This window comes from Anopheles stephensi, chromosome 3 (assembly GCF_013141755.1).
Source record: "Anopheles stephensi strain Indian chromosome 3, UCI_ANSTEP_V1.0, whole genome shotgun sequence".
Classification (NCBI taxonomy): Eukaryota; Metazoa; Arthropoda; class Insecta; order Diptera; family Culicidae; genus Anopheles; species Anopheles stephensi.
This window is the reverse complement of record NC_050203.1, coordinates 13,280,209-13,301,443: the sequence shown is the minus strand read 5'-3', so window position 1 is coordinate 13,301,443 and position 21,235 is coordinate 13,280,209. Positions and strand designations below refer to the sequence as shown.

At 44.7% G+C, this 21,235-nt stretch overlaps 3 protein-coding genes across 5 annotated transcripts in view; 1 reads left to right on the top strand and 2 right to left on the bottom strand.

The window, feature by feature from the left end:
* LOC118514333 (semaphorin-2A-like) overlaps positions 1 to 2,819 on the top strand; it is an 88,163-nt gene extending 85,344 nt beyond the window's left edge. For 2 of the 3 annotated variants that reach the window (XM_036061141.1, XM_036061140.1), the window contains 6 exons: positions 299 to 615; positions 694 to 802; positions 892 to 964; positions 1,027 to 1,652; positions 1,722 to 1,794; positions 1,870 to 2,819. In XM_036061141.1, the coding sequence (XP_035917034.1) occupies positions 299 to 615; positions 694 to 802; positions 892 to 957 (492 nt within the window). In that variant the 3' untranslated portion in view covers positions 958 to 964; positions 1,027 to 1,652; positions 1,722 to 1,794; positions 1,870 to 2,819. The remainder of the gene's footprint in view (positions 1 to 298; positions 616 to 693; positions 803 to 891; positions 965 to 1,026; positions 1,653 to 1,721; positions 1,795 to 1,869) is intronic. The other variant, XM_036061142.1, reaches the window with a different exon arrangement.
* Positions 2,820 to 2,912: 93 nt separating this feature from the next.
* On the bottom strand, positions 2,913 to 5,692 carry LOC118514334 (solute carrier organic anion transporter family member 74D-like). Its single transcript, XM_036061143.1, has 6 exons — positions 4,790 to 5,692; positions 4,358 to 4,643; positions 4,092 to 4,289; positions 3,884 to 4,025; positions 3,625 to 3,818; positions 2,913 to 3,563 (listed from the first exon to the last, which is right to left on the bottom strand). The coding sequence occupies exons 1-6, from the start codon at positions 5,643 to 5,645 to the stop codon at positions 3,182 to 3,184; spliced, it is 2,058 nt and encodes a 685-aa protein (XP_035917036.1). The 5' UTR covers positions 5,646 to 5,692; the 3' UTR covers positions 2,913 to 3,181.
* Positions 5,693 to 10,413: 4,721 nt separating this feature from the next.
* LOC118514332 (solute carrier organic anion transporter family member 74D-like) lies at positions 10,414 to 13,528 on the bottom strand. The gene is made up of 7 exons (XM_036061139.1): positions 12,971 to 13,528; positions 12,495 to 12,895; positions 11,585 to 12,425; positions 11,366 to 11,507; positions 11,164 to 11,274; positions 10,765 to 11,084; positions 10,414 to 10,694 (listed from the first exon to the last, which is right to left on the bottom strand). Exons 1-7 carry the CDS (start codon positions 13,276 to 13,278, stop codon positions 10,526 to 10,528), a joined length of 2,292 nt encoding a protein of 763 aa, XP_035917032.1. The 5' UTR covers positions 13,279 to 13,528; the 3' UTR covers positions 10,414 to 10,525.
* Between the last annotated feature and the right edge of the window lie 7,707 nt (positions 13,529 to 21,235).

Here is a 21,235-nt window from a genome sequence, read left to right as displayed (position 1 = left end):
GTTAGATGGCCGTCCTCGTGGCGCCATCATCATAATGTATCGTTAATAGAAAACCTCGAGCCAAAATGGAGTTTTAACCCTCTGAACCGTCCCGATGATAGACCAATCCCGAGAACGAAGTGACGGGTGATGATTATCGAACAATTTTAATCGCATTAAAAGCCAGCACCCAATGCCGAATTTAATCACGATTATTGGAAAATTTGACGATTGGACGAAAATTGAACCGGGCAGACAGCAAGCCTTTAACACCTCCGGGTTTTTTTCTCGGGCTTTTTTTCCCCTCCATTTTCCACAGGATGTTGGCAACCGGACGTCCGACATTTGTGACACGAACGTGATGCGGAAGAAAATTATCGTCACCTTCGGCCAGAGCGTCCATCTCGGGTGCTTTGCCCGGGTGCCGGAAATACTCAAATACCAACCGGTCACCTGGTACCACCATTCGAAGGAACGTGGCCGGTACGAGGTACGGTACAGCGTGACGAAACACATCGAAACGTCCGAGGGTGGGCTGGTGGTGATTGCGATTAACGAAGCGGACAGTGGCCGGTACGATTGCTACCTTGGCGGGTCGCTACTGTGCAGCTTCAGCCTGGTTGTGGATGCTCATCGGTAAGCGGGCGAAGGCGGTTATGTCGCCGATAGATAGCTAGAACAATATCTCTAACCCGATTGAATCTCTTTCTGCAGGTGTACGGCGCCGAGCAAGGGTAACGACTATCAAAAAATCTACTCCGACTGGTGCCACGAGTTCGAACGGTACAAATCCGCCTTGAAGCGGTGGGAAGCGAAACAATCGGTAGGTTGGAAAAGCGTTATGGCCTTTCTGGTGTACATTTTATTTAATCTTTCACACTTCGTTTTACTGCTCCTTTGTATCGTGAAAAGCAATGCTCAACAAACCCGAAGGACAATGAGCTGGACCTCTACCAAGGTGGAAATGGAAACGTTTGATGATAAGGTGCTTAACAGTAGATTTTAATTTGACCCACCCATATACTAATATCTTTTACACTTGTTTAGGTCCCCAACACACCCTCATCGAAGTGAAGTCGTTACATTTTAACAAGCAAAAGCAACAACAACAACAACAACAATGTCTGTGATAAGCGAAGGAAATCCTATGACAATGCACAAACAAAGTAAAATATTGAAGCAAAAGAGAAGAACGCAGCAGCAGAAGAAGAAGCGGCCCTCGGGCGAGCAACAAATAGAGCAAGAAAACAGAACTACACAAGCAGCATAGCAGCATATAGCACGATCAAACCACACGTTTCCCGTCATCCTGTTGTGAGTAGCAATTTTTGGTCGTTAGTTACGAACTTTTCGTGAGAGGTCGGCTAGATGGAGAAAGAAACCGGCAACCAACGCTCATGGTTCACATCGTAGTGGAGAAGTAAAATAGAAGACATAGAAAGAGAACTTAACAAGTAGAGATGTATGCAAACCTGCAGAAGCTTAACATAGTAACGGATGTCGATTGGGCCTCCGCCGATTCCAGGTTGGTGCTCTAAATGCTGCCGGCCCATTGCTGCTTTAGCGTACATCGAATCCCGACAACCTGAGGCGTTTTGATGTAAAAAAGGAAGAAAAACTTGGGGAAAAACTCCCCGGGTTCTCTAAAGGAATTGCGATCGCAATCCAACAAGGTAAGAACGGACAGTTGCGATCAGGATTTTCTCAAGTTTGTGCTAAATTTCTGAAACTTTTATTAACAGATTAGGTGAAAGTCTTTGCAGGCAGCTGTGTACCGAGCATGAGCGAAACGGATTTTCACACTCATTTTAAATCGTAAGTATAATCTTACTCGCAATCACTCATATGAGGTGCTGAGCTAATAAGAGTCTTCCCTATTTTTCGCCACAGATTTGTACAGTAAACCCAGCAATGGCTTCATTCAACGCAGCATTGCACATCGCCTCTTACTCTCATGCTCGGCTTTCGCAGACACCGCCACTGAGGCCCCCAATGGAAAGCTCCTCTAAGAGTATGTGCGTGCGTGTGTGCCCTCGTACCAACCACAACTAAAGCAATCATCATCCTTAAACAAACACACACACACACATACACCCCCAGCCGGATGTAGAGACTGACGACCGGTCGGTCAGTATTTTTAAAACCGAACAAAAACTTCACTGTAGCATACTAAACTCTTCACTGGGAAACACACAGAAGCAAACTCTCTCTCGCTCTGACTCTCACACATACACATACATTAGAACACGAAAAATAAAAAAATAAAGCAAATAACAAGAAAAACACATAACGAAACACGAACGACGATCGATCGAAACAAAAAATTTCGCAAAATCTGTGATAACTTTAGCGTTTAAGTGGCTCAAATGGAATAGATTTCGGTTTTTTGAAGGCTGGATGGAACGGGTGGAGAACAAAACAAACGAAGTAGAAACAGAAAAGGCAGATAAATAGAAACAAACAAAGCATAATAAATAGCAGAAACAAACAACACAGAACGAATATGATGTAGTCGTTAGAAAGGAAATGGCGAATAAAGAAGAATTGAGCAATGGAAGCTGGAAAAAGTAGAAGTTGGTAGAAGGTGGTCAACTAATAGATTGGACGGATTAGACCTGTCTCGTGAAAGTGTGTTTTTTGTTTGCTTTTCGGTTTGGAAAACCTCTCTTTTTGTTTATTCTTTTACAACCTAAGTGAGGAATGAATTTTTAGACAAAACAAAACACAAAATGGAAAAGCTAAACCAACCGCCATAACAAGCAAACCAACTCGTGTGTAACTAATGTAATTATTAATGAAAAATAAAAATGATAGACACTGATCGACAACTCGAGTACCGAGATGTGCCGTGTGTGTGTGTTTTTTTTCGGTTTCAAGTTGGGGATCTAATCGTGCTGTGATATTATCTCAAGGTCATGAACAACATCTTAACCGCCGCTTATCTTTACGCTTTCGCCTCCACGCCATACATATATTGCGAGCTCCGCTTCAACAAGCGAGCTGGTGTAGACCCAAACGGAGAGTCATGGGTCAGGTTATCATGCACACACAGGGCGCTTGTTTGCATGGAGGATAAACAGCAGTTGTGCTCCACCGGCAGAAGAGATAACAGACAACAGGTACAGATGATGCTGACAGGCGGCACACGACACGCCGACTCCGACAGAACTCCAGCTTCCAGACAAGGTTAACCCCCCTGCAGCTAGTTAACGCGCGTACCCTGAGCTGAATCTTCCCTCTCTTTGCTAACGAGCGTAACAAGTTCCTTCTCTACCTGACCCTTACCGTCCTCTTCCCCCGGAGCGTCGTCAAATATCTTAAAGTTCTTAGAATAGTACCACGTGCCCATGTCGAAGCACGTCCCAATGATGACAAACACGGCCGCCGTATAGTTCATCGAAACGCGTAAAGCTTCCCCATCGTATAGCCAACAGTTGCCCTTCTTGGCGCAGGTCCTGCCCCACAGCACACAGGTACGATCGATGATCGCCCCGAACACGATCGGTGCCGGCAGGAACGAGAACAGTGTGTTGATTGCCATCGAGAATCCCATGGAAATTGCTTTATCGCGTGGTTCGACACACCTGCGGGAATTGTTCAAGATTTTATACAGAAGCAGCTCATCGGGGAAAAAAAGAGTCTCACCTTAGTCCGATAAGGAAGTTGGCCGCCGATTCTGTTCCACCGATGAACTTGTTCAGACACATCACGATGAGGAAGAAGTAGAACGGAGTCCAGCAATCAACGGGACAGCTACCGGACACGGCAGAACCGAAGCTCGTCGTCATGTTGTCACCGTTGCTTAGAAGGTTCGGGATACAGGAACAGTTTGAGTACAGCTGTGTCAAGAGTCAAAAGAGAATCAGGTGGAGTCGCTTGGCTGGTCACAGTCTCCCATACGCACCGTCATTCCACCAGGCTCCTTAAACATGTCTCTACAGCCGGCGTGACACGGTGAGAGATAGGTTTGTCCATCGCTTCCACAAATCGGAGCATACTTGACGAAGTCGCAGTTACAGCCCAAACTGCACGACGAGTCCTGGGAACTGAGGAGGGTCAAGGTAGCGTTATCCTCTGCTCTTAACATCAATCATGTCACTCGAGTCACTTACTTGGCTACAATATCGGCATTATTGAGCGCGGAACACCCAAACCAAGCGTACCCACAGATGCCTATCGCCGATAGAATGCTGGTGATAACATTCCAACCAGCCAACTGTCTTGAGGTGACCCTCAGTTTCTGAATCACCGCACCAGCGATCAGTATCCCGAGAGCTGAAAACACTAGCGACACTGATCCTGTCACCATGCTGAAACAGATCAATGAAAGAAATATAATAAAGAGGTGTAATTGTCCTACATCTATACAGATACTCACTTTGCCTGGGACGGCGTTAGACGGTACTGAATCTCGATGTACTTCGCCTGAAACAGGAAGAACGGCATGTACCCGAAGAAGTAGAAGATGCTCGCCGCATTGTTAAACACGTACGCCTTGTTGGTGACGAGCCGTCGTACCGTCACCAACATGTCACTGAACGACACCTTCCTATCCCCGTCGACATCTTCCTCGGCGGCGGTTGAATTCGTACCACTCGTCCGGCTTGCCTGCCGTGAAAGCGAGATCCGTTCCGCCGTTCTTGGTAGAACCTTGGGGAAGCTAGCTGCAAATGACAGTTGGACAGATCACTTTAGACAGCCATTCAACAGCTTGGCAGTGAAGCAGCTTTCTCGCTATCTTGTGCGTATTTGCAAACAAAAACACATCCACCCATACCCCGCCATATTGCGAAATCGTGCCCCAACTTACCGAAGAACGGTGCAATGAAGATAAGCGTTGAGCCGAGTACTAACCATCCCATCCACCAGACACCGATCCACCGCGGATCGCTTTGATTGTAGCCCGGATCGACACCCACGTGCACGAAGTACTTCAGACAGAGGGAAGCGAGCGAGAACCCAACCAGCGGTCCCATGCGTCGTCCAAACGCGGCCAAGCTCGACAGGAACGGTACCTTCTCCTTGCGCACATTATCATCGAGATAGGTAAGGCCGAGCGTGAAGTACAGCGATGTCCCAATGCCGGACAGGAAGCTTCCGAAGAAAAGCACCATCTGAGGTCTTATGTCTCCCACGTCCAGCGAGCAGTCGGGCGCTAGCCGATCCTCCCGACACAAGTTATCCGCACCTTTCGTCCAATTGCCGACGTTCTGCTCCAGTTCCGAGTGGGCCTTGGAGAACAGAAAATGGGGCAGTGCGTTCACGAAGCAGGACAGTGCCATGCTGACGATCCCCATCGCAATCCAGAGCGGCTTCCGGCGGTTCGATGCATAGTACGACAGGAAGAGCGAGGCCAGCACGAACGAAAGATCCGAACCGGCCGTTATGATGCCAACCGTGCGGGACGATATCTGGATGCTTTTCTCCACCGTCGTCAGTGTGCCGTAGAAGTACGAGGTGGTGGAGTTCAGGATGCAGCCAATCAACCCGAACAGCAGCACGTACAGCTTCTTGCTGGCCAGCCGCTGCCAGACCGGGCCTCGGCAAACCCAAAACCCGCACTGCACATCACGCTCACTGTACGCGGAAATGCTCCGATCGAAGGCGATCTTCGGTGGCGGAGCGTTGAGGCCTTCGTTCAATCCGTTCGCCAAGCTCCCGTTCATGATGCACGCGACGCTGTCCGTCAACTGACGATGGCTGCCGGTGGTGATCGTGTGACATGATGATGAGATGCACAAAACAGGCTGTCGGTGGCTTATCAGCGAGCTTAAGCACCTTTTATTGGCGTAGATAGGCGTCGCCAAGATAGCTGCGCTTGCTGCTGCACGATTTCGGCCACTCGCCTAGGACGCGGAAAGTTGGGATACTTTTATTTTTGAAAAACAAATTTCACATGTTGCTAAATTCGTTGACCTGCTACCGTTCGGAAGGACACTGATCTCTGCCCACCTCCGACGGGTTTCGTTGGACAAATACGGTCCACCAGATATCAGGTGACAGGTTACTGATACGACCACCGAATGACACTGTTTGCGGTTGAGATTTTGGGATAAAATAGCAGCATTGGATTGAAAATTGGTTGAAATGATGCCGGGAGCTCATTAGTCACGATTTTGGATTAGTTGTGGGGGGATGCGCAATTATTGCCAGTATCCATTAACCGGCGTGCTAATTGTTTCGGAGCGGAATCATAATTTTCGGTTCAATTGCAATCATTAAAGGTCAATCATATTTCTGCACCGTTGTCGTTTTTTTTAGCGATGAACTGAACTGACGATAGGTTAGGAAAAGCGGGAAAGTGTGCGATTGCATTACCGGTGCTAATTGAGGTTTGAAATTAGTGCCAATAATTGGAACTTGCTCTTTCGATAGCAATGCTGGAATATAAAGCTAGTTCTTGTTTGCGTCGTATCATGGTGATTTGAATTTTGTTTGTTTGTGAGTCACTGATGCTGTCTAGGGCTATAAGAACATTTGCTATACTTTTTATTTAATGGTCATAAGTTTAATTAGCTTTTTAATTCAATCTTCAGAGGCTGGAACAGTTATCACAACTGCTTCTGCTTATTACGGTGAAATCCAGGAAAGTCCATGTTTTTATAAGGTTGAAGCATAAAAAAGATGAAATAAAAGCTCCTGAACAGAACTTGAAGAATTCTAAAGCTATATTAGAGAAGTGTTTGAATAGCAAACCTTTCACTTATATTTTTAAATAATTTTTAAATAGCACTCAATTTAGCAATCTTAGCAGATATACGGATCACAGTGGATCATTAATCATAAAGAATGTTCTGAGCCTTTTTTTAAATGAAAAGAAGTAATTCTCTTATTCTTGTTCTTATTTTCTTCTACTTCTTATTATGTGACACTTCAACCTCGAGAAGTCTTGGCCTGCCATTACTTCAGGCTCTCTCTGACTTGCTTTTACCCGTAGCTGGATAGTCTCTCCTGCATATTGGGAGGTCCTGATGGGAATTGTCTCTTGGCCTATCGCCGGGACTATCACCTCGGCCATCAGACCGCCCCATAATCGTCGTCTACAGAATTGCTATTGAAATCTTCCGGAAGAAAGTAGATTATATAGTCATTTAGGCTTTCGTATGAAAACCGACATAGGAATCCGATAGATTCGATGATATAAAAAACGTTTTAGATATTTTTTATACAGTATAGTTTGTGTACAATGCACTTGTTTTCAACTGTCCTAATGGAAAACATGTAAAATTTTAAATTACAATACAACTGCAATAATGAAACTTTCCGTGGCAGTAGTTCTCTAACAGCTCGACAGAGTGCGCTCTTGTCTCTTGAGTGGTGCTTGTATTGGCTAACATAGTTCATTAAACTGAGTTAGGTGGCGCTAGTATCGTACAAGAGATAAAGCGTTTTAATAATCGAATAATGACCGTTTCTGAATATATTTTACGATAGAAATTTATTTTTAAATTTTATTTCTTTTGCTTTTTCTATTCTCTTTTTTTTTGAAGCACTGGATTAGACAGCTCATTTCTTCTTGTCTCTTACAGTGGGGGCATTTTAAAAAATCTCCTATTTTTTGCAGCGTAAATAATCTAAATGACTAGAAACTCGATTTTCTTCCTTCTTTTCTTTCATTTTTCTCGCATCAAAAAGTAAACATTTACACCTCTAAATATTTTCGCTGATTTCTTAACAAATTACAGTTAAGACATCGTAGCCGAGTTAAGCTGATCTCGCATCGAAGACGACATCGCAGCATGGGCTAAAAGACGACAACGCAGAACGGCATCGAGCATCGAGAATCTGCAACGCAGCAGAATGCACCGAGCAAAGCGATGACGACGAAGACGCCGAGCAACGCGACACTGGCCACGCGCAGACAGCTCCAGAAAAGGACACCGCTGCACGTGGAGAGCCAACGTGGCCAAACCGTGGGAACCATCGTGGGTTCCCGACAGTAGGGCACAAGCTGGGCGATGATAAATCAGTTGTAATTAGGAGTTCGAAACGATAAGTCGAGTTGTAAAATTATCTCTAGGTTTAATAAAATTTTTTTTTATGACCAAACGGTTATAAGAAAGTTTAACTGGCGCCCGAATAGGGACCTTTGGTGAGGAAAACCCAAGTGTTGTGAAGTGCAGTAACCGCGTTAGTGCTTGAGTTACGCCGACATAGACATTCGGAAGTCTATCCCGATCGCCTGTGAAAAGTGAAAACAAACTGATGTGCAGTGAACTTTAGTGACTGCGTTAGTGCTAGTGTCACAAGTGCATAGTGCAGAAGTTATCGAACACTTTAGGCAGCCGTGCGAGTTGGTACCAGAGTAGCCGATAGTTGCCAGCAACAGTCTATCGGAGGAAAAGGATTCTGCCGCCGCACCGAGAAGGAAGACATCACCAAAGGATTCCAAAACCAGCCCCGTCAGAGGAGGTGAAGAAAATCAGCCCCGTCAGAGGAGGTGAAGAAAGCCAGCCCCGTCAGAGGAGGTGAAGAAAACCAGCCCCGTCAGAGGAGGTGAAGGAAACAGCCCCGTAAGTGGAGGTGAACAATGCAACTGTTAATGTAAGTAATAATATTAAACATATTCACATCCGATAAAAGTGAGTGACAAAATCCGTGAAAATCGTGTGTCGGTATACGTGTCGATTAGTGTAATTCGAAATTTTGAAGTGAAATTCGTGAAAAAGTTAGGAGATTAGTCAAACTGGAGGAATTAGTCCAATCACTACGACAATTCTCAGTTTCAATAAAAGAGAAAGATAACGAAGGAAAAGAGAGTAATTACGAAATGGAGGCATTGATCAACAGAATCGCAGCCCTAGAGGCACGATTAGAAGAGAACAATATAACGGACGATTATAGAGATCCTCCACTATTTTTCGTAAAAAAGGACGGCAGCGCCATTAACCCGGAGACTTTCGAGAAGATCCCAGGTTTGGTGAAAGACCTTCCCGTTTTTTGTGGAGATCCAAGCGAACTCAACAGCTGGATCAGCGACGTTGATGGATTGATCAGGTTATACGAAACTACTCCTGGTCATACAGAAGAACAGCAAAATAAATACCATATGGTATGCAAGTTTGTTCGACGAAAGATTAGAGGAGAAGCTAACGATGCGTTAGTCGCATCGAACGTAGGGATCAACTGGAATAACATAAGGAGAACGCTTATCACATACTATGGAGAGAAACGCGACTTGGAGACGCTCGATTTCCAACTAATGAGCGCACACCAAAAGAGTCGATCTTTAGAGACGTACTACGATGAAATAAATAGACTGCTTTCGCTAATTGCGAATCAGATAAAAACGGATAGCAGATTTGCCCACCCAGAAGCCTCAAAAGCAATGATAGAGACGTACAATAAAAAGGCAATAGATGCGTTTATCAGAGGTCTAGATGGAGACGTATACAAATTCATAAGAAACTACGAACCGACTTCTCTAGCAGCAGCATACAGCTACTGCATAACATTCCAGAATTTGGAATGTAGAAAATTACTAACAAGACCAAGACAGGTAAACACACCCCCATCAGCACCAAGGAACCTAATACCACTCCCAACTCCCCATCCACCACCACGAGTATTTCAAAACCACCAAAGACCATTTATGACAAACAACACAAGACCACATTTTGGAATCAACCAGCCATTCCAGAATCATGCAAGAAATTTCCAGCGTCCAGCTTTTTATCAACCAAATCAGACACGACCAATATTTCAACGATCAAATTTTAACCGACCCAATTTCATGCAACATACGAACCAATTCCGCGGACCAGAACCGATGGAAGTTGACCATTCAATTAGGTCACAACAAATTAATTACGCGAATAGGCCCAATTCATCCAATGTAAGGCCTATGAAAAGACAACGAGCTTTCAACATAGAAACATTTCCGCAAGAAGGAAATCCATATGAAGACGAAACTGAAAGTCAGGCGTCATATGAACGATACATGAGAAATGTAGAGAAACAGGAGAAAACAAACAACACTTCATGTACAGCAGAACTAAATTTTTTAGAATGAAGTCTGCTTTGCCCTATTTTATATATCATGGTAAAGCAGGACAACAGATAAAAATTTTAATTGACACAGGATCCAATAAGAATTTCATAAACCCAAAACATGCGAAAATCTCACATGACGTAACGAAACCCTTTATCGTATCATCAGTAGGAGGAGACTTGCTTGTCACGAAATATTCACAAGCTAAAATATTTGCCCCTTATTCCGATGTAAATGTAAAATTTTATCATCTACAAGGACTGAAAACTTTCGATGCCATTATTGGTTACGATACCATCAAAGAAATGGGAGCATTCATAGATGCCAAAAGAGATTACTTTATTATAAAAGATAAAATAATACCTCTCTTACTATACCCGTTACAGAAAATTATCTCTAGGTTTAATAAAATTTTTTTTATGACCAAACGGTTATAAGAAAGTTTAACTTTACTTTAATTATTTAAATAATCGTCATAGTTTCACTATACAACAAACCACCTCTCTTTCTAACATACATAACAAGCATTGAGAACCAACCCGAACCGCTGCAAACCTACGTTGGCCGATCCGTGATGGCTTCCTCCTCCTTGTCCGCTAGCGCAATCTCCTTGTCTTTCACCTCGTCGTCAAAGATTTTCAGATCCTTCACATAATACCACACGCCACAATCGAACAGTGTGCCCACCAGCACGAAGGCGGCCGCTATGAAGTTCAGCAAATACCTACGAACGCGACAGAAAGTAATCTTTTTGTGAAGGAAACTTTCATAACAACATGAAATGTCTCTCTTACCTCAACGTTTCACCATCGTACAGCCAACAGTTACCCTTGCCAGTGCACGTCTTGCCCCACACGAGACACGTCTTGTCCAGCACCAGCCCGAAGAAGATCGGGCTCGGTATGAAGGACATCAGGCTCAGCACCATCATGCCGAAGCCCATCGACACGGCCTTATCCTTCTCGTCCACACAGCGCACCGACACGAGGAAGTTGCTCGCCCGACCGGTAGCGCCCGAAAACTTCAGGAAGCACATCACCACCAGGAACGTGATAAACTCCTTACGACAGTCCAACGGACACGGTCCAGCGATGGCTGATCCACCGAGAGTGAACTGAAGCAAAGACAGACATTGTAACATTGCGATTATTACAAAGCAAGCCGCGCGATATGGTAGTAATGGTGAAACTAACTGCATTCTCGTCACGCGTGCCACTGGTCCGATTGCCATCCGTAAGCAGCTGGTTGTAGAGCGGGCTGGTATAATTGGCCACCGACGTTATGCACGAACACTCGCCATAGATCTGTGGGAAGAAGCGAACCGCACGATAAGATAAGGGTGATGAACCGAACCAGCGATGATCGGTCCGTTCGCAAGAGTCAATGTCAGCTCACTTTAAGATCACCGTACTGGTTCTGCCGCTTGCAGCCGGCGTGACAGGCGGAGATGTAGGTGTTGCCATCCTCGCCACAGATCGGCGAATACTTGACGTAATCACACTGGCAGGCCGAGTTGCACGTTGGCGTGAGGTCCGTTCTGGAAAGGAAAACCGATTTTCCGCATGATGAGAGGCATGGAATGGAGGTCTTGGTGAGGATCAGTGCTCTACATACTGTGAAGGAATGTTCACGATGACCGAGTTCTCGCTGGCCGTACATCCGAGGAACGCGTACGCAATCATCCCCATCACGGACAGTATCCCGACGATCACGTTCCACGCAGCCATATACCGTGCCCTTGGCTTAAACTTCGAGATCACCAACCCGGACAGCAGGACGCCGATCGCCGAGAAGCACAGCGCCACCGTCCCCGTCACCAGACTCGACGTGGAAGCGGACTGTTTGTACTGCGTTTCGATGTACTTCGGGGTGAAGATCCAGTACGGCATGTAGCCGAAGAAGTAAAACACCGACGCAATGTTGTTCAGCATCAGGATTTTGTTGCGAAGCAACCGTTTGAACGTTTTCAGCATATCCTTAAACGAGGCCGGTAGTTCGTCTTCGCGCCGTGAGGCGTCGCTGAGCTGCATGCCAAGTTTGCGCTTTTCCTGAGCAATTCGCTTCCGTACGGCAGCTCGCGGAAGTTGCTTCGGGAACATTGCCATAAAGATGGCGAAGAACGCTAGGACGGCACCAAGAATAAGCCACCCCATCCACCACGCTCCTAACCAGCGTGGATCCGTATTGCTGATGGTCGGTGTCATCGAGGGTGAGATGTAGAGCTTCAGGAAGTAGGACGCAAGTGCGTAACCGATGGCCGGCCCCAACATACGCAGGAAGTAGGACACACTGACCAGGGCAGGTGTTTTCGATTTCTTGATGTTATCGTCCATGTAGGAGACACCGAGCGTGTAGTACAGCGAGCTACCAATGCCGGAGATGAATTGCGCCACAAACAGTACGATCTGCGGTGCCAGAGTGCCCTCCTCACGTTCACACTCAGCTCCACGAGTCGCTGTAATAGAAAAGTCACAACTTAAGTCTCCAAGAATTCGATTCGGCTGTAACAACGCGCGCCTCTCACCATTATTTCTGCACAGTGTTTTCGCCTTCTGCGCTTCCATGACCTCGAACGTTTGGTTCGCATCGTACGTGGCACCGTACTCGGTGGTAAGAGACAGTGCAGCCTCACCCGGCCCGTACAGCAGATGTGGCAGAGCCGTCATCCAGCAGAACACCGTTATCATCAGCAACCCGAACGCGATCCAACGTGGCCGGTGGCCCTTGCCGGCATAGTAGCTTAAGATGGCGGACAGCAGCAGCGCACTGATATCGTTCCCGACCGAGATGATTCCGGTGTTTTTGCTCGGGATTTTGTAGCGCTTTTCCAGCGTTGTGATCGTACCGTTGAAGTAGGCATAGGTGGCGGAGAAGATGCATCCGACCACACCGTACATAAACACGTACACCTTCTTGTTGGCGAATCTGTGTCCCGTGAGTACCCCAGTGAAAATGTTACCATTAGTTTCCTTTCTGAGGCACTTTTCCCAACACAATTACCTCTGTAGCATAGGACCCTGGAACATCCACAGCCCGCAGGTCGTGTCCTTGGTGAGCGGCATATCCCGATACATGTCCTCCACCTCTTCGGGCAACATTTTCTCCATCTCTGCTAACTTTTCCGCCTTTTTTCCATTGTTGTACACGGCGTAGCTTTCCTTGCGCTCACCCGGCATCACCACCACTTGCTGGGGAGTCACATGATCACGGTCGGTAGTATCGTTTTCACGATCACTCACATCACGATGCCCATGTTCCGTCGACTCACCATCACACGCATCCACATCTTTTCCGGCAGTCATTTTCATACGCCCAATCAACACTTCAACTTTGATTCAGAATTATCACTCCAGACAACTTCCACCAAATCACATCACAATCACAGGCTTTCTCGCTTCGTTCTAGTTTGGGGGATCGAATCGCGCACTAAAGAGGGGAAAAACTGATCACATTAAACGACTGAGCTTGACTCCTCGCGCAAATACAGTACGGGAAGCTGCGTCAGGTTACGGTTCTAGCAGACTTCTGGCCGTTGGTGATGCTCCGGCAAACGGTTTTGTCCAATCCGATGCGATTGCTTTCGTTTGCTTCCTGGTAAGAATGGGAAAAAAGACAACCGCGCACACACACACACACACACACACACCCGACGATGTCCGACCGTCCACCCAGACGCGGTCGCTTGCTGACGGCTCAAGGCATTAGGCGATCACCGCAGACACGCGGGATCTTCAGCTTCCAGAAGCAAACACTGGAGCTTGATATATGGATGATAAGGAGACCGATGTCCGAATGCAGTCCCGTGAAGGCGCTGATAAGGTTCGGGGTGCAAGCGGGCTGGTAGTAGGACCGGTAGTGGACGGTTTGAACAGAGATTAACCCCTACGGTAGGGCTGCAAAAGGCCCTACCATTCCAGCGCACGTACGAAGGCGGCTACCGAGCGTGATGGATTAATGATGATATATGCTTGCATCAGAGCTCTGGGGCACAACACGCGATAAGAAGCCACCGGCGATGGCGGCCGAAAGAGCAACGGCGGCTGAAACCTGAGCTAGACTTTGGTGATCACAGCCAAGATGATTGTGTGTTTTTCATCAAGGAATTTTCACCAAAAGCAAGGAACAACTCCATTGTGCTTTTAAATAGAACCTCATCCAGAATCGAGAGAGAGAGAGACGTCATACGAACGCAGCATCCAAAATTGGCATACAGTACGTACCACCCTTTCTAGAACTTGCCTGTACGATCGAGTTAATCTCGCGCGTTCCCAATCACGGGAGACATCTTTGTGACGTCTTCTTATCGGACTGTGTGTGTTGTGTTCAGCGAGGATGATCTGATAAACTGAAGAGTTCGTTATCGTTCCTTCGGTGTGACTCTAATGTGTGATGCTGGAACCACACTCTCGTACCACACCTTGCACACAAACACGCTGTAAATCATGATCCCCAAATCTCTTGTACACTGTGGATGGTTCGCATTTTTGCGGCTGATTCAGATTTCTGTCTGAGGAAAGGAAGCTTTTAGGAACCTCATCCGACGCCCAACAAGGGCAACGATCTTTAAAGCAAAAGATTTTGCCTTATCACTCGAGAAACACTGGAGGAACACTGAGTACTAGTTAACATGAAACAGAAGTTTTCTGCACACTCACGGTGTTCAAGAGAATCGGCTCGTACTTCCTGAACAGCCAAAACAGATAACTCTCGTAGAGATAGAAAGAACTAGCGCTTTAGCCTTCACCTTCAACTTCCCACTGGTTTGCAAGGTGTATCCGTCACACCAGCACGCAAGGATTCAACCGCACACACCTTTCGTTGCACCTTTGGCACCGGTCAGCCATCGGTCGCGAATGGCACCGAAGACTGATCTACGTCTAGCTTGTCGTGATCGCAAAGATCATCCGGCATTTCGGTGGGGGAAGATTCAGAGATACCCTAATTCAATCAAAATCAATTTAAGCCGGTGCCGGTCCAAGTAGTGTGGCCATCACTACTTGCTCTCTCTCGCTCCCTCTTTCGGTTTCTGTTAAGCCGCTGCTTATCGTACGCGCGATTTTGCGCGTGCGTCGAAAGGTATGCGGCCAGGGTAAGGGACAATCGGACGTAGCAAGGGATGCGTTGCGGATTAAGGGTTGTGAAGTTTGTCGTTAACGTTTGATGCTGCTAGACGCTAGACGGAACAAGCATCTTCGCACAGTGGCCTGGTTAAGCGTTAAGCGTTCCAGTAATTGCAGAGATAATTTATGCAACGCAGCTGCTTATCATTAGGCCCGTTCTTAGTGGGTACGTGAACTAGGTTCTTTGAGGTAGGGCAATGAAGATACCGATCGTTGTTTTTCACGACACGAGCTAATTATATACTTTTGTGCTATATTTGGAAGTTTTATAATATTGTGCAATAGAGCGACGAATTGAATCGAAATGAATGTTAGATAATGGCAGTCTATTTATTTAGTGATATTAAATTGGGACTGACAGTAGCGACGCCAACCGTCACTCAGCAGGGTCGGGTATCGAATCTCATCCAGTTTCTTCCTCCCGTTCTAAGGACTAACCATCTAGCTTTGAGTACAATCAAATCATCCCGAACCACTAATCCGACAAAGTCCTCTAGGTGTTGTAGAGTTAAGGAAAAAGAAGGGAAACAATACGCCAAGGCCGTCCTTTATGAACAAAAAAAAAGGAAGAAGAAGGGTCTAGTTTAATACGATCGTAGATTCAAACAAAAAACCAACTCAAATAAAGGCGCTCTATAAAATATCTTCACAGCCATTAGCGCCGGAAGTTATGCAATCCACTAAACTAGTTCGATTGGTTGTATTTTTATTCAATTTCAGGCGCTTTTTGGCGTTACTAAATTGATTTATTAATTACTTTCAACAAAATCTTTATCTCACTTGAAGTTCAGTAATTTCTTCGACACTATTCCTGATTTGCTGGATATATTTTTGAAAGCATTTTCAGACAGCAGTTTGAATAAGTATTTTAAAAATCCGTTACACTAAATTTATTACCGATCTACGAATATCATATCCACCAAAAGGTTTTAAGATCCAAATAAAAAACCCCTTACATAAATTCTACTAATCCACCAATCAATTTCACATGCTGCAACGCTCAGTTACTACAGGAACTAATCTTCTTTCTATGAGAGAGATCATTAAATTGTGAGCCCTTTTAAATGCTACACATATACGCAATAAAAATAAAGAGGAAAAAACAGAGAATACGAAAACTCCCTCCGTAAATCCCACAATAGCATACACCTCAAATCACTTCCTACGCAACAAAGTCACCCTTCCGAAGGCATCAATACCAATCGATTAGCATAAGGGACCTAGGACTGCATGCAATCGATACACCCAACAACGGCATCACCGCTAGCAAGCGGCAGCTCAGCGCTATTATCACCACGGGACCCGTTTCTTTTCTTACCCCGGGATAAAAACATCATTAGCCTTATGGCCTCTAATTGGAATCAATAAAATATTGAACACTGGTTTAGACGCTGCGCTGGTTTTTTGGACGATTTTTCCCGTACTTTTTTATACTCGCTTTCACCCTGATGAAATGGCAACTTTGGCATGAAGAAGGTTGCTTCCTACTGAGTTTCGGTGGGAATCAATACAAACACACACCACTCCACATGTTAAAGGATCAAGCGAATGTCATCTCATCCCTTCTGGAACTGGATTCAGTGGAGTAGCACCCTCGGTTTAAGGACTATTTTAGGATGAATGTGTGTAAATCGGAGGGCGAAAAAAAAACTTCACGAACAAAACGCGTCAAACCACTTGTTGTGGGAAAAAGTCGTGTGTTACCCTCTTGTTGCGTTTGGTTCAATTACCGTGTATGGTGTGGTGTATGGTGCCTACCAGAGCTAGAGCCAAAAACTGGACTGGGGGAATTTTAGAATGTTTTAACACCCAAAAGGAAGAAAACAGAAAACCCCATTCAGGATGAACCAGGCAGGTACAAAGGATAGCAACAGTGGGTAGGTTCACACGAGAAGATGGTAGATTTTCTAAACTAATTAATAAGGATAAATGGATTTTCCATGTGACCACCCGAATGGATACTCACACACAGGAAGTACCTTTTTTTGCACACTTGGACAACATGCATTTTGGTGGCGGATGTTGCTGGCAGATGACACACAAACCAGCAACAAATTTAAAAGGATCGCACCATAGTGCTCCCAAAAAAAAGGGCAGCAAAATATTAACGCACTGTGGGTTTTAGGTTTGTTTGGAGTTTGTTAATTGTTTGCTTAGTAAATTGAGTTTTTCGCCGGCATGGCAGAGAGTCAATACGGGCAGTGGTCGGCAAACTGTTTTGCTCGTTCAAATAAGCGCCTAAAATGTGATGTATGAACCCAATTAAATTACTTAACAGAAATGTGGAGAAAAATATTTTCTTCTATATTCTTGTCAATCTAGTGGATTTATAATAACAATTCAGTGGTGCTTATGCTTTAACAAGTACAATTGTGGACTTCAAAATCGTTAATCGGCATGTCTTTGGAATATTTTTTTATTATTTATCGCTTTGATTCTAATCTCGTCGGTGGGCCAATTGTTAAGTTAATACCAGATTTTTAATTTATTTTTACAGTTTCACCATATGATTAAATATTTTTTTATATTTTCCCATATATTTTCTCATTGGTGATATCCACCTGCCAGGAAGATTTTTTATACTTATATTTACACTTTTTTAACTTACACTTATTTATACTAATTTGTTAAGTATAATAACTTTTATCTAATCTCTATCATTATTGCTCTCGTTATTTTTAAACGTGCAATAAGATATTTCTTCTAGCTTCCTTGGAGAGATTTTAGTTTTATAAAGTTTTTCCGATGTCTTTTTCTTCTTTCTTGACCTAACAACCTCTTAGGTTATGCCCGCCATTTCTGGCTTACTAGACTTGTTGATACCGCTCTTATTGATGATTGGTTATTGATATTGATATCGTGACTCCTTACTTTACAAGAACTATGGAAGCAGAGATGGGATTTGAACGATCCTGCCGTATTTAGACTGGCGTCATTGTAGCCATACATTACACCTTCCTTTTTCTAATTTAGCCGATATATTTTGGTCAATTAAAAAAATGAGTACTAGCTTATTAACTTTAAAATTGTAAATAATTGTTGGTACTAAACTTAACTAACTCGTATTTTAGACCATGGATTATTCACCTTCAATCTTTGCTTTAGCTCCACCCGCTTGCCAACCACTGTCACTACACTTCTGAATGACATCCCAAAGGCTTTGAGCGATGCAAGCTGAAGTCAAATTTTTTTCCTTTTTTGTTAACTCACTTTGCTCACTCGCACCGGACCGCAATCTAACTAGGTTTATTTTTGCGGATTTTTTCACATCACGCGAGCGCCATAACCGAAAACAACAGCCGCATCCTGTCAAATTTTGCGTAGAAACCGTTCATACATACCACGAAGGCCTGAAAACTCAATGAAATGGCAAGCCGTTTGATTTTGGCTGGCTGGGCATCTCACTCAAAAAAGGATTTTCCGAACCGAAACTCGTTCGATCGCTCGCTCTGAACATGTCAACTGCGAAAAATTCACCCAACAGGAAATGGGAAAAGTGGATGGGTGGGTTGTGTGTTTTTTCCTTCCTTTTTTTCTACTTCTGGTTAATCATCCTTCACGATCGTGGGGATGCTTTATGTCATGTTGATGGTTTTGGTTCCATTTTTTTCCTTCTTCTAAATGTACCTTCAAAGCATCTTCACCCAGCTTAGAAGGCCCTTTCTTCTCGCTGGTGCGTTTTTTTTCCTCATTCGAAATCACTCGCGAACGTCGCTTCACTGCACACGCGAAACGCGCAAATATTGAATTAAAGAAAACCGATCGAGCGTAAAGAAATAATTCCTGTTTTTCTTTTTATGTTTTAATGCTTGTCTCCCCGCCCTACGCCCCTCCCCGTTCCCAACCATTTTAATACACGGCCAAAGATAAGTACGATTTTTTGCCTTTTGTGATAAAGGAAATATCTTCACCGTTTTCTACCACCATTCAGTTCATTTACCTAGCACAAGCCAATGCACGATTTTATCGTGAACTAACTTTCTCTTTCTGTCGCACTTTCTTGGTCGGAATTTTTTTTCCTCCGACCGATTGAGAAAAGGTTTTTCCGACTACCAGCACGCCACTGCTGACTGACAACCCGGTGAGATAATTGGAAGATTTTCCGATGTCGCCGGTGTGCTTATATTTCTTTCGTTACGGTTTCCTATCGGTTGGCGATTCCGTTTTTTTTTTTTTCTTCCTTGCTCCCTGTTTGCTTTACTTAGCCACAGATTCGCCATTGAAATCTGGTTGGCATCGCATCGGGCTACTGAAGGGCGTGGGTAAACGGGGAAGGACACTCGTCGATGATTTTCCAAAGAAACTGGAAAAAAGAAAAAAAGCGAATGAATAGAAAAGCATAGCTTAAGCGAAATCATTTCGGTGCGATAAGAAACGCGTAAACAAAACGACACAAGTCACGCGTTCTGTGACATTCATCGTTTCCGGTATGACGGATGTGGTTTCGGTTTCATTTGGTGCGTTTGTTCTGCTGCCACCTACCACTCGGCTAGTTAAGCAGAATGATTTAATTTAGATGGCTTTGTACAAGGATGTATAGAGGTTCCACAACGAAGAGTCTGTCATTGAAGAAATGGCTTGGAATTTATATATTATTTTTTATTGTTTTATTTTATTGCATTGTATTTTTTTATCCAAAAACTATACGAACGAAAAGAATTGGCAGTGTTTCCAATAATTTCTGTTTTATTTCTGCTGCAATTGCATACTTTCAGGCTGTTTATTGTACAACTAAATTGATCTTCAGCAGCAAACGGAAAGAAATTGCATACTTTTAGGCTGATGTGATTCAAATATTCTGATGCAGTGTTTTAGCTCGCTTTATTATTAAAATTTTGAAACATTTTTAAAGCTTTGTGGTTGGTTTTTTAATGTTTTGTAATGTAAAAAATAACCCTTGAGGTAAAAATCATGATCTCAACATAAAAGTGTGTTAAAAACAGTATAAATTCGGTATTATTGTCTTGTTCCGACAACATCTCATACGTGATCACCGACTATTCATACTTACTACTTACTTAGCAAATACTTAGAGACATTCTTTCATCACACCACACCGTACTACTCCGTTACATACTCCAACACCTCTCTTACAGCATTATTTGCCAGCGCTGTAGAAACCAGTAACCGAGTTTTCCTTTTCCAAACATTACATTCCGAGTAAAATCTTCACCCACGGTGGGAAGAATGTGCCCATCACGGCAAGTCGCTTAAAATCGACATTGTTGTTTTTCCCTCAGCTCTTCTTCTTCTTTTATTCACTCCGTTCACACGACCTGACGCTCATCAAACCGCAATCAAATCACATTCGACATCAACGCATATGACAACGAACCGTAACGGAAGAATTGCGTGCTGCACACGGAGCTTACCGGGCAAACGAGATGAAGGCGGGTGAAACATACCCCGGGGGAGTGTTAGAAATCCTTTCTAGTTCCCTTCCTCCACCCTACGAAACGAAAACCACCCCCTTTCCCCACCAGTGAATGGTGAATAAATTGTAAACATATCGTCCAAATTTGTAGTGCCCTTCGTCGCCGTCGTCGTCGCCCTCGGTTTTGAGCTTCTTAGGCAAACCGCACCCGAGCTCGAGTCTCCGCTGACTGGCGCCTGAGATTCGACTTCCGGCCGGGTTTTCCTGCTAGGGATTGCCGGTAGCAGCAGCAGCAGCGCACCACGCCGGTGAAACAGGGCACAGGGCTTTTATACGCTTTTCCACACCTACGATCCGATTTTCCCCCGATGTGCGAGCAAGCGAAAGGGCGAGAAACCAGCACGAGGCTGTTGATTTGAAGTGCTCCCATGTGTTTGTTTGCGGTTAATGGGGGAAAATCATGTCCCACTTTCCGCACGTTCCTTCTTCCACCACTGAGGCATTCCGCAAGGACAATTTTCTATTTTATGGGTTCCGTTACAAGCGAGCTGTTACCGAGTGTTACGGTTCCATTTTTCCACCGGCACAACACGCTACTCGTTATCAATTGAGATGGCAAAATCGAGGCAAAAACATGCCTGTCGTGTGTTTTTTCGGGTGTGGCTATGTTTATGTCTATTATTAGCATATTTATGCTGGATCCGGGGTGCCTTGGTTTAACTGGTGGAAAGCATTCCTTCGATCGACATCTTCACAACCAGCTACAGCGAC